This window comes from Pan troglodytes, chromosome 14 (genome assembly GCF_028858775.2).
Source record: "Pan troglodytes isolate AG18354 chromosome 14, NHGRI_mPanTro3-v2.0_pri, whole genome shotgun sequence".
NCBI classification, from domain to species: Eukaryota; Metazoa; Chordata; class Mammalia; order Primates; family Hominidae; genus Pan; species Pan troglodytes.
In genome coordinates, this window is record NC_072412.2 from 65,324,977 (window position 1) to 65,337,149 (window position 12,173).

General features: G+C 39.3%; 1 protein-coding gene across 4 annotated transcripts in view; it reads right to left on the minus strand.

Annotated features, from left to right (window-relative positions):
* Positions 1–10,753: 10,753 nt before the first annotated feature.
* Positions 10,754–12,173, minus strand: part of DIAPH3 (diaphanous related formin 3) — a 490,848-nt gene continuing 489,428 nt past the window's right edge. For all 4 annotated transcript variants that reach the window (XM_054665348.2, XM_054665347.2, XM_054665346.2 and 1 more), the window contains one exon: positions 10,754–11,162. In XM_054665348.2, coding sequence (XP_054521323.1) covers positions 10,900–11,162 — 263 coding nt within the window. In that variant the 3' untranslated portion in view covers positions 10,754–10,899. The remainder of the gene's footprint in view (positions 11,163–12,173) is intronic.

Sequence of the window (12,173 nt, forward strand, 5' to 3'; positions counted from 1 at the left end):
CCGAGTAGCTAGGACTACTGATGCCCGCCACCATGCCCAGCTAATTTTTTTTATTTTTAGTAGAGACAGGGTTTCACCATGTTGGCCAGGATGGTCTCGATCTCTTGACCTCATGATCCATTCGCCTCGGCCTCCCAAAGTGCTGGGATTACAGGCATGAGCCAACATGCCTGGCCTCCTTATGATTTTCTTAATAGAGTTTTCTTTTCTCTAGCTTTCTTTAAGAATACACTGTGTAGGCTGGGTGCAGTGGCTTACCTCTGTAACCCCAGCACTTTGGGAGGCTGAGGTGGGTGGATCACTTGAGGTCAGGAATTCGAGACCAGCCTGACCAACATGGTGAAACCTTGTCTCTACTAAAAATACAAAAATTAGCTGGGTATGATGGTGCATGCCTGTAATCCCAGCTACTCGGGAGGTTGAGGCAGGAGAATTGCTTGAACCCAGGAGGCAGAGATTGCAGGGAGCTGAGATTGCGCCGTTGCACTCCAGCCTGCACAACAAGAGTGAAACTCTGTCTCAAAAAAAAAAAAAAGAATACAGTATGTAATACATGTAACACACAAAATACTGTTAATTGATTATTTATGTTACCAGTAAGCCTTCCAGTCAATAGTAGGCTATTAGTTAAGTTTTTAGGGAGTCAAAAATTATCTGTGGATTTTTGACAGTATAGCGGATCAGTGGCCCTAACCCCGGCATTGTTCAAAGGTCAGCTGTATTTGCTTGTTGCACTTTACATTCCCAATATTTAGCACAGCCCCTGGCATTACTGAATGAATGGGTCTATGTTAGGGATCGACATCTGAACAGCTTATGATAGACTCTTGCATCTAATTTCTATTGAATGTACATACATGGGGTTTAACAAAAGGATGAATTTTTAAAGAATAAACCAAAAAAATTCTCTAATGAATCCCTTGGTCTTCTTTGATTAAACAAATAGTTCATTAGAATTTTTTTTTTTTTAAAGTTGAAGTAGATTTTATTGAGCTTTATGTCAGATATCATACAGGACAATGAATATTCTTGTGCTTAGTAAGCAAATCAGATAATGGATACGTATGGTGCTAGATCAGTGTGCAAAGGATGTCAGGAACTTTTAACTTTGTTTCAATATAATTATAATGAAAATCTAATATAAGGATTAAACTGTGGAAACAAACAGGATGAACAGAAGACTTACGTGTGAATGCTTTAGTAATAAGAGGAGCAAATTTGCTTTTTAAGTTGTCTTTAAAGACTCAATTATTTGTTTGTCAGTATTGCTGGTTATGGACTAGAAAAAGCATTATCTATGGGAGGGCCACACCAACTTTAGTTCATCTACAATAAATCTCTTACCTTCAGTATGAATGGAATATAAATTGCCTGTTATCCAATGTTCAGTATGAACGGAACAAAAATTGCCTCTTATCCAAATGATGAAATTCAGAAATTTCTCAAAATATGGTATTCCAAAACACACAGCTTACTACTAATCAAAGGTGTGAGAAATACTGTCACGAGTGGATTTGTCTCCTTAGAACTTCACACATTCAGAATTTTAAAAACCCCACTTGAAAGTACTCTATTTTTTAGATAATATTAAAAGGCCTATCTTAAACAAACTGATTGTTTTGGCAAAAAATAAGTCTTGTGAAAGTTACTGTTTATGTATTGTGCTTCTATTTCTCCCTAAATTCAGAAAAAAGGGAAGAAAAGGAAAAAGAAAGCAAAAAATTATGAGCACTGGTACTTTACAGAGAGGCTAACTGTTTGAGAAGCACTCACCTCCTGTACAAACCAGACTCGCAGAAATCTCAAGTCTTCCAAACGCAGAGGGTCTGACAAGCCGTTCATCTGTGCAGGAGAAGCACTCCTAGGGAGAGCAGTGCACGGGAAGGCGACCACTGTCAGAGGACCCGAAATTCCTGTCAACTGCCGGTCATTTGACCAACTCCGGCAGCAAACATCCATGTTTAAATTTACCTTAAGTTTATATATGTGATTACCTCACAACACTATACTAAAAGAGAAACAGAAATGACAGAAACTCAAATGAGAAATTTCTCCGTTGTCATCTTTGGCACATAGGTTTTCTGAAGATTCGTAGCACTCTGGAACAATGAAACTGAGGGGAGAGTCGTCCACAAGGGCAGCCGCACAACTGCGTGCAAGGCATGGCAGAGGCAGCGTGTTCGGTGCTAATTGTCAGTGTCGTTCCGTGGGGCAGTTCAGAGCAGTGCAGGGAAACAGTGTGTTCTAAGATCACAGAGTCTAGAGTTTGGGAATGCTGACATTTTTACCCTGTTTGTTTCGTACTAGCTGTGTGACCATGGGTTACTTAACTTCTTTACACATGAGTTTCTTCATTGTTAAAATGCAGCCCCAATAGCGATTTCTTCCCATAAGGTTGTAATATACATAAAGTAAGATAATACGCATAGCATGTTTAGAACAGTGCCTGGCGTGTGAGTGCACAAGCCGCATCAGTGAGTGATTTTATTCCTCACTGCATTTCGGCATGCTGGGGATGAGCCGCTTTACTGCTCAGACTGAGCCCCGCGGCAGCCCAGGTCCTCAGCAGGTGTTCTTCCCACGAGGTTTTTGCCTGTCCAGGCCACTCCTTTCGAGGGCAGTGCTGATTTATTTCAGTTACAAGACCTGGCGCAGGCACATGAATAAACCAAGACAGTTATTATGTCCCTCAAGGAGATAAGCAAACAGAATATGTGATGGCATGAGGAAGGTGATAAGCCTCAAGGCTAGGGTGCCCACTTATGATTCCATAAAATCACAGAACACTGATTCTAAGCAAGATAAAGTTATTCAGAGCTCATATATGCCAGCCTCCTCCCTGAGTAATAGATTCCCTTATCTCCCAACCAAACCGAGACTAGCCTCTGCTTGCTGAGGTAGCTTGGTGAATGAGAGAGGCTGTGTCATGAGGGAGGGAGTGGGAAGAGCCAGGAGACAGGTGCTCCAGCTGGGGCAGGCCACTTCCCCCTCAGGAGAAGACCAAGGGGTTCCAATGAGATGACCTCCAATGTTCCTTCTAAGAACTTTCTCAAATTCTAAGACTCAATGATTCTATAACCTTGGAGGGCAGACTCTGTCATCACTGGGCAGCTCTACAGTTAAAACGCTTTCCCGTACACGCTATGCTCTATTTTTATCTGTTGGCTGTAGCTCTGGAGACACAGAAAGTCAGTTCATTATCTTCTCCATGTGAGTTCCTGAAGGAGTTGAAGGCAGCTGTCCTGTCTTCTTTGAGTCCTGCCTCCCTCTGAACTTGTGATGTGTATAGCATACAGCCCTCACTGCCGAGGACTCCTGCTTCATGCCCCCCTCAGCAAACTCCTCTCACCTCATGCTTCTTATTTGGCCCTTCTCTTCACTCTCCGTATGTGTGCATGGTCTCTGTCCTCCCCCACACCCTCCAGTCAGTGCACCTGTCAGCCAGTTGGTGAGTGTGGCTTCTGAAGGCAGTTGCTGTTTAGCATTATGCAGCTTATAGCAAAGGAACCACATGTCCACATCAACACAAACATCAAACCCAAGGTCCAACTCACCCTAGTAGAGCTGACAACACTGTACAGTTCAGGTAAGGTCTCTTGTCTCATTTCTGAGGTTTAGGAAAGGCCAAAATGCCCATGCAATCCTCCTAGGTGTGTGGGATATAATTCTAGGACTGAATCGATGGTTGCTATTCTGCAAGATACCCGAAGATGAAAGGTGGCTGCATTGTTCCTCAGGAATGAACCACTGGTCCCCTTCATCATCTGTTGTCCTACCAGAGGACACGCGCAACAGCTTTTCCTCAAAATGAGAGGCACATGGTTACTGTGGAGGATGAAAACTGTTGTCTGTTAGCTTGGGTGTCTTTCTATTTCTTGCTGCCTTTTTCTAACTCTCCACTTCTCTACTCAGAGCAAGCTTTTTGAAAGACCCATCTTGTCTGAACTCCACAAAGAAGAATGGAGGAACTTTGGCCTGTGCTTTGGCCTCAGCATTAAGGGGGAGTAACTTCCTTTGAAGACCAGGGTGGTGGTAACAAGGATATCCAGACTAAAAGAACGCCAAGAGGGAGGTGCGATTCAGGGCTCAGTTAAATAAGTGAGTATAGGTTCCCTTAGTTTGTTGCTTCCCAATTCTCCATTAGTAGACTTTTAACCCTTATAGGTCAGATGTAAGTTAAAATGCAAATATTCCCTTGGAAGGGTAACATTTTGCTGTTACCATTCACCTAAAGAACTGAAGGGAGGCTCAGTTAACAGAGAAAGAGAAGCCGTAAGGGTAGCAAAGGTGTAGCTTCCCAGGAAGATGGGAGCTGATCAAAATCTAACTTTGCTTTCCTTGTGCTGTATCTGGGCCAGGCCCAGAGAACCGTCACCCTGAGTGACTCTCTGTGAACAGGGCATTTGGTCTCTGCAGGCTTGCCATCCCCATGTGCCTCTAACATCCTCATGCTTAATAGCGTCCTTGAAGTGTGCCTGTTCTTCTTACATAAGTGTGCTTCCTTTGGCTAATCAGACAGAAGTTGTTAAGCATCTCTGGAGAGTATGAGAAAAGCTATTACAATATCAAAAAAAAAAAAAAAAAAAAAACTCCTTTTCCAGGCAGATTCACAAGGAAGTGCCTGAGAGGCAACTTTCCCCATTGACTGCCAGCATAAAAGAACTAATCATTGAAATGCTGGGTGGTGAATTGGTGGACTTGGTGAATGGATAATGTTTCCTCTAAGATCCCGGGCCCCAGAAGTTATTAAAGGATGAGGCTGGACACTTCTTGATGAGGTCCCTTAATCTCTAAGAGACCTTCAGTATTCACTTCATAACGGGAGACACAACATTTAATCTAATGGTGGCAGTAAATATTTTGCAGAAAACATATGGCATGATTTCCAGAACATTTTAACCAACTGTCTTATAAAGATTTAAAAAAACAAAACAAACGGGATTTGTTTTCTTCAGGTCAGCAATTCTTTATTTTGGGGAGAGGCTGTGGAAGGAGGAGAGGGTAACGGATACAAGCTATAACTCAGGAAGGTGATACAAGGAAGGTCGGGCAGGACAGAATGATGTGTGAGATCATGTTAGAAATATCACCAGATTCCTTAGGGAGTTGTAAAGGTGCCTTAATTCTTGTCCTTGCCAAACATCCTATAATAGTACGACAAGATTTTATTTATGATCACTGTCAAATTGGACTCTGGGTAGGCCACAGGTGTGGAATGTCAGTCATGGCTCTTACAATCATCAGAATGGCTCTCGTTAGGTCATTAAGGAAAGGAAAGGATTCAAGATGAGGCCCTCCAAAGAAATTGTCATTTTCTTCAGGCTGGAGAGGCATCTGTTTGCTTTTATTAGGCACCTAGTTGGTTTTGTATTGAAAGAGCCATGTATTTGTGCCTGAAAGAAGGGAAGGAAAGAAATATCCCATTTTAAAATCAAGCTTCCCTGATGAATTGGGTACTTTACTTATGAAGTCAAAGCTTTTGTTGCCTAATTTTTTAGTCTTTTAATAGAGAATACTTCACACAGATTAAACCTTGAAAGGAAATAATTACCAAATATGTAAATAGACGTTTCTATACACTAATATCTGCACCTAACTATATTTGCCTTTATGGCTATTACGTGTATTAAACTAAATACACATTAAATATTTATAGTCAATCTTCTATTTTTTTGACGCATAAATGAACATTCTCCACCAGAACCAGTCATGTCTGTGAGAAAGCAGATACTTTAGGTAGAAATCCACTGGAATATACATATCTGAAGACTTAGTCCCACTCTCAAGAAACCAGAACATTTGTTTTAATCTGTTTAATCTAATTATTTTATTATAGCTTCCTACAATAGGCCTCATGTTTGACCATCAATCACATGAACTCACATTATACATAAAATATTAAGATTAGATAGATTCTGATTGGACATTCATCTTTAAAATAAATGCTAGTAACCCTTAGTTAGAAAATAAGGAGAAAAAATAAATTTTTACTAATGAGGTTACAGTCCAAATATAACATGAGATAAAAATGTCAAGATAAAAATGGGAAGTCTTAATCTTTAAATACTGCTAAAAAAAAGTTAAGTAACACAACAGAAACTTACTAAAATACTTTAAAAAGCTGTTGTAAATGAAAGTGAGTGATTTGTCCTGAAGAGATAATCCAGATAGTTGGTTTCCAATTCTGTCATTAGAATGCTTTTTCAACAATGAGATTTCAAATAAGAAACCTGTAATAATGTAGATCCATAGGAACACGGTGAATGTTGATAATATCAATGTGAGAAGGCAATATCTGGAGCTTTTAAAACATCTTTTGTCCAATGGTTGGGGTTTCAAAATGGATAGAAGAATAACATCTATCATTTTAGAGGTTTTCTGAAAGAAACCAAGGTTCCTTTTAAGTTCTTGCTTCTTGGAGATGCCTAAAGGGAGACTATTGTTGAAGTAAAATACAACACTCAAATATAACTAGCTGAATAGGAGACAAAGAGGCCTCTATAGTTGAATCCTAATTAGAGGACATTTTGTTCTACTTCAAGCCCTATCCTCCATTCTAGCTTTAACCTTCTCCTTAGATCCACTTTAAAAGGCAAAGGTCTGCTTAGGAATAATGAACTTTCATGGATCAAGGTTCCGTTATTTTCATTTTATGGAAAGATCTGGATTCAATTCTGAAATGCCATCCGGTCTCTGTGGGTCTTTGGGAACTCCACGTGTTTTGCTAAACAGTAGCTTTTCGAGCAAAACAGTTGAACAATGTGGCCCTAGGACATATTTTAAGAACACTCATGCCTGGTTACCATTTAAGAATTCACCAGACAAAAATGATTACCAGGTCACTGCCAGCTACAATTCTTACATTTCAACATTTTAAATAATTTATATGAAAGGCAAAGAAAATAAATGTCACTTTTTTGGTTTTCAATCAAACTAGCAGTTCACATATTAGGACCTATTACTTTCCAAAAGTCACACAGTCCCTACAAAAGTTTGCCACACAACTTATCACCAAAAGTATTTCCAGTCTACATGTGTTTACATATCAAAGAAAGCTTAATTAATCAGAGGAAATCTAGCACAAATGTATGTTATAGCCTAAATAATTTAGTTTCTAGCTAAATGAAGATCTACTTCAGATTATGATATTTTAAAACAAAAATGAATCACCCAAGAAATAATCACTTATGGGTAAACTATCATTTTAATGTCATTAATCGTTCTTGTTTTTGAGTAAATAGTATATTAACAACTAAAAGAGTTTCGGAGCAACTTGTTGTAAATTGTGTTTTTTAGATTTACCAGAAAATTTTGATATGAATTATTGAAATACCCACTTCCGCATATAAAAACTAGGTGTCTTTGATATATTGTTTAAATATGCAAATATGTTAACAATAAAGGAGATACAAGCTCATGTAATGAGATTACTTCCATTATTTTTAAGTTACTTTAAATATTTGTTGGGGAAAACTTGTTAGCAGTGGATCATTGCTCTAGGACAACTCAATGACCACCCAATTGTCTGTGTGTTCCAGCCAAATTCTCTACACTAACATGAGAAAGGGCACAATGATCTTTCTGGGATCAGGGGTGTATTAGTCTGTTCTCACTCTGCTAATAAAGATATAACCAAGACTGGGTAATTTGTAAAGGAAAGAGGTTTAATGGACTCACAGTTCCACATGGCCTCACAATCATGGCAGAAGAGCAAGGGATGTCTTACATGGTGGCAGGCAAGAGAGAGCTTGTGCAGGGAAACTCCCCTTTATAAACCATCAGATCTCATGAGACTTATTCACTATCATGAGAACAGCACAGGAAAGACCTCCCAGCAGGTCCCTCCCATGACACATGGGAATTATGGGAGCTACAATTCAATATGAGATTTGGATGGGGACACTGCCAAACCATATCATGGGGTTTGTCACTGGCCTGGATGGAACATCCTTGTCAAGATGCACACACACACACACACACACACACTTAAAGAGAGAGAGACAGACAAAAGAAAGAGAGAGAGGGAGAGCGCACGGTTTATAATGAGGGATTGGACCAGGTGATTTTTTGGAAGCTGAGAAGTCCCACCATCTGCCATCTGCCAGCTGAAGGTGTAATTCCAGTCCAACCTCAAAGGCCTGAGAAGCAGAAAAGCCCATGATGTAAATCCTAGTCTGAGTTCAAAGGTCCACGAACCAGGAAGGCTGATGAGAAAGGGCAGGAGAGGACGATGTCGCAACTCAAGTAGAGTGTTCAGATTTACACTTTCTCCACTTTCTGTTCTATTCTGGCCCTCAGGAGACTGGATGATGCCCACCTACAGTGGGAGGGCTATCTTCCTTATTCAGTCTATGGATGCAAATGCAAATCTCTTCCAGAAACACCCTCACAGGCACAATAAGAAATAAAACCGTACCGCTTGTCTGGGGCATCCTTTAGCCCAGTCAAGTTGACACATAAAATTAATCATCTGCCGGGCACGGTGGCTCATGCCTGTAATCCCAGCACTTTGGGAGGCCTAGGCGGGCGGATCACGAGGTCAGGAGACCGAGACCATTCTGGCTAACATAGTGAAACCCCGTCTCTACTAAAAATTAGCCAGACGTGGTGGTGGGTGCCTGTAGTCCTAGCTACTCGGGAGGCTGAGGCAGGAGAGTGGTGTGAACCTGGGAGGCAGAGCTTGCCGAGAGCAGAGATCGCACCAGTGCACTCCAGCCTGGGCGACAGACTCTGTCTCAAAAAAAAAAAAAAAAAAAAAAAAAAAAATTAATCATTATACTGGCTCATTCAAATGAACAAACTGCTTATTCAAAAAAATAAAATTGTACCTCAACTCCTGCCCTCAAATTAAAGGTCAATGTTATGATTTGGCTAAGGAAATATCATGCATTTTGAAACCCTAATCATACCTCTAGCCCATTGCTGAAAGGGCATCTACCAATAAAAGTATCTCCAAATGATCTGTTCCTTGAGTTGGTACTCATCTTTATCAGTCATTTAGAGGTTTCCTTTCCACAGCTATGGTCCTTTTTGGAGCCAGCTGCTGTCATCAAGGGAGAGAGAGTGCTGGCTGCTGACTTGTGGGTGGCCAGACGCTTCTGATACTCTGCTAGCCTTGGGCTCCTGGCCCTCTTGCTTGAAACTTGTCCTCAGCCCCTGCAGACAGACGCTCTGGGGCTTGACTGCTCCATTTCTGGACTTCCTTGCCTTCCTCTGCCCCTGGGAGTCTCTGTCATCTTCACTTTCCTTTACTTGCCAGGCTTCTTCTCCCCTGTGGCTGCTCCCCGGTCCCAAGTTTCCAGAGTTTTTACCTGCTTCCTGGTGTGCCCAAACTATCTAGTTGAATTTAAGTTTTGTTTCTGAAAAACCCAAGTCTGCAAAATCACATTAAGAACTGATAGTGAGAGTTCTTTCATTTAAATTCTTTCCTAAACAAAACAACCTGCCTTGTTGTTAGGGGTGCTGTCAGCTTAAATATGTAAATGTCCTTCACCTTTCTTGATTTTTAAGGTTTGTTTTCAGAAAAACAGGAATTGCAACTGGATGGCAAAATGCACATTTCAGCAATACATACAAATTCACATTTATTCCTACACTGGCTATAGAGAATACTCTGTTCTCCAATGTCTATAAACAGGGCCTGGCTCATAGTTCTAATTAATTAACTTTATTAACTTAGAGCTGAAAGGAGGTGGCAACTTAAGGAAATAAAAAGCAATAGACCTTGCCCGACTAGTTCCATATAACTGCTTTTTAACTGAAGGTAAAAGAACAGTCACTTACTTATTACATGTAATAAAGCAAAATAGATGCTTAGACAGACTGCATAGCACAGTCTATTCTCAGCTTATCCACAGAATGTTTTCAAAAAAAGAGAGATAAAAGAAAGCATTTTTTTTCATTTAGTGCAAGTAGCAAGTTTATTTCCTTTGATATAGAATTAACAGAGTAATGATGCCCAAATGAGGTAATATTACATTTGCTTAGGAAAACTTTCCTTGAAACACTTATTTAGATCTTTGTTAAAGTTATTGATTGTCAGATCAGAGAAATTGCAATCCCAAGTTTATTCATAAAATAAAAAAAGTTGTTACTTTGGAAATTTCAAAATGGCAATTTTATCTCAGAGTCGTAATTACAAGGGGAAAAATACTCTCTTAGCCAAGATCAAGAATTTCGGCAGCACTGCAATTCTGTTTACATCCACGTTACACAAAAGCACATGCATTTGGCAAAGAGAGTGCATACATTCTTATTGCATCATTTTTCGTTATGTGCTCAATTGCCTTATGGTCCCCTAGAGGGTCTACTTAACATGAATTCAACAATGATGATAATGGGGTCACCAATCATTTCCTTACATATATAGCCCTGATGTATTCAATTACATGTTTTTGATGTTGTGCTGGTAGTATATAGATCCCAATTAAGGAGAAACTTGGGCCTATATAAACAATATATATGGAATATACATGGATATGTAAAGACTTGAGGTTGATGACCTGACATCCATTAATGTTAAAAATAGTAAAGTAAAAATTCCAGTGGCTTAGAAAGATGGTATTTTCTTAAGGACACACTGCTGAACACATGGCCACCTACCTGCTCTCTAAAGCAATATGTATAATTTAACCACCAAATAAAGAACTGAGGAATACCAGGAGACCAAAAAAAAAAAAAAAAAAAAAAGGATTAAAGCCCAGTACAATCTTGAATAAACCAAAACCTCCAGTACATAGAAAAAGCATTGCAATCATATATTTAGCTTTATTTTTCTAATATATATCATAATTTAAAACTATATAAAGTCACTTACATAAAAGCAATTTTTTCAAGTGTTATAGTTTAGAGCATGGCTTTATATTTGGCTTAATCATTTTTTTTAAAAACCAGTTTAACTTATAAAGCTCGTAATCTTGCCAGCAGGGCTTCAACTTCGGGAACGGATTCATTTTTAGAAAAAGAGCCAAGAAGTTCCGTTTCCTTTTTTCTGTTGCTTTCTACATTACACGCTTCCTTCTTCTCAGCTGCCTTGATCCTCCCAGTAGACGTATGAGTGTCTAGATTATAATTAAGCTCCTTGGCGACTGGAGTCCTTGTTGAGTTGCAATTGATATTGTAGTGTGAACGTGACCCTTCTGTCAACTGCACTTTCTGATTTTCTACAGTGAGGAAAAAAGAAACATAAAACTTATCACCATGATAACCAAGGACTGTGCACGTTATGAAACACATTTAAAATAATTATTCTCAATAAATAAGTAGTCTTCTTAGATAGACTAAACAAAGAAACAGTCAACAGAGTAAGACAGGTTTAAAATAATCACACAGGGGTTTAAGAATAAACTAAAATATAACAGCCAACCATTTCATTAGCACTAATGCCCATTTCCTTCTTCCTTTATGCCTGACATGCCTGTCACGTGGTTATTATCAGGGCCTGGTCCCATATTTCTTTCAGGTCTCTGTTCAAACACCACCTAAAAAGAGAGGCCTTCCCTAGCCACCCATCTAAAATAGCATTTGCCCTTTGCACTGCTCTATCCTTCCCCGTCATGTTTTCCTTCACAGGACACATGATGGCTGGACACACAATATATTTGCTCACTTGTCCATTGTCTGTCTTACTAGAATGTGTGCTCCAAGACAGTAGGGACATTATTTTAAATACTGCTATAACTTCAGGGCCTAAAATGGCCCTGGTGCAAAGTAGGTCCTCAATAAATATTTGTTGGATAAATAAATTATTTCCACACTCTGTGACACAAGATAAACATTAGCTTGAATAATAATGAGATTAATTTCCTTTTTGAATGAAATCAAGAAGGAAAGTTTCTAATAAGAATTTAAAAAGTCGATTATTTTCCTTTAAAGAAACAATGAACTTGGCAAGCAAATAATTAAAACTTCCTAGCAAACCAGAATGTTATATGTAATTGTCAAGTATATACACATCTATACATACATGCATGTACATATATACATACACACATACATTCTTTTATTGGTAAGTGATGGTAATGATGACTTTTAAAAAACAGACACCCTCAATATTCATGTAACCTTGAATGGGGCTTGAAAATGGCTTCAACAAACCTGACATGACATTTAAAGTTTTTTGGTTATTCTCTGAGAGATGTTCCATTGTCCCAATAGTAATGACTTTGGAGCAC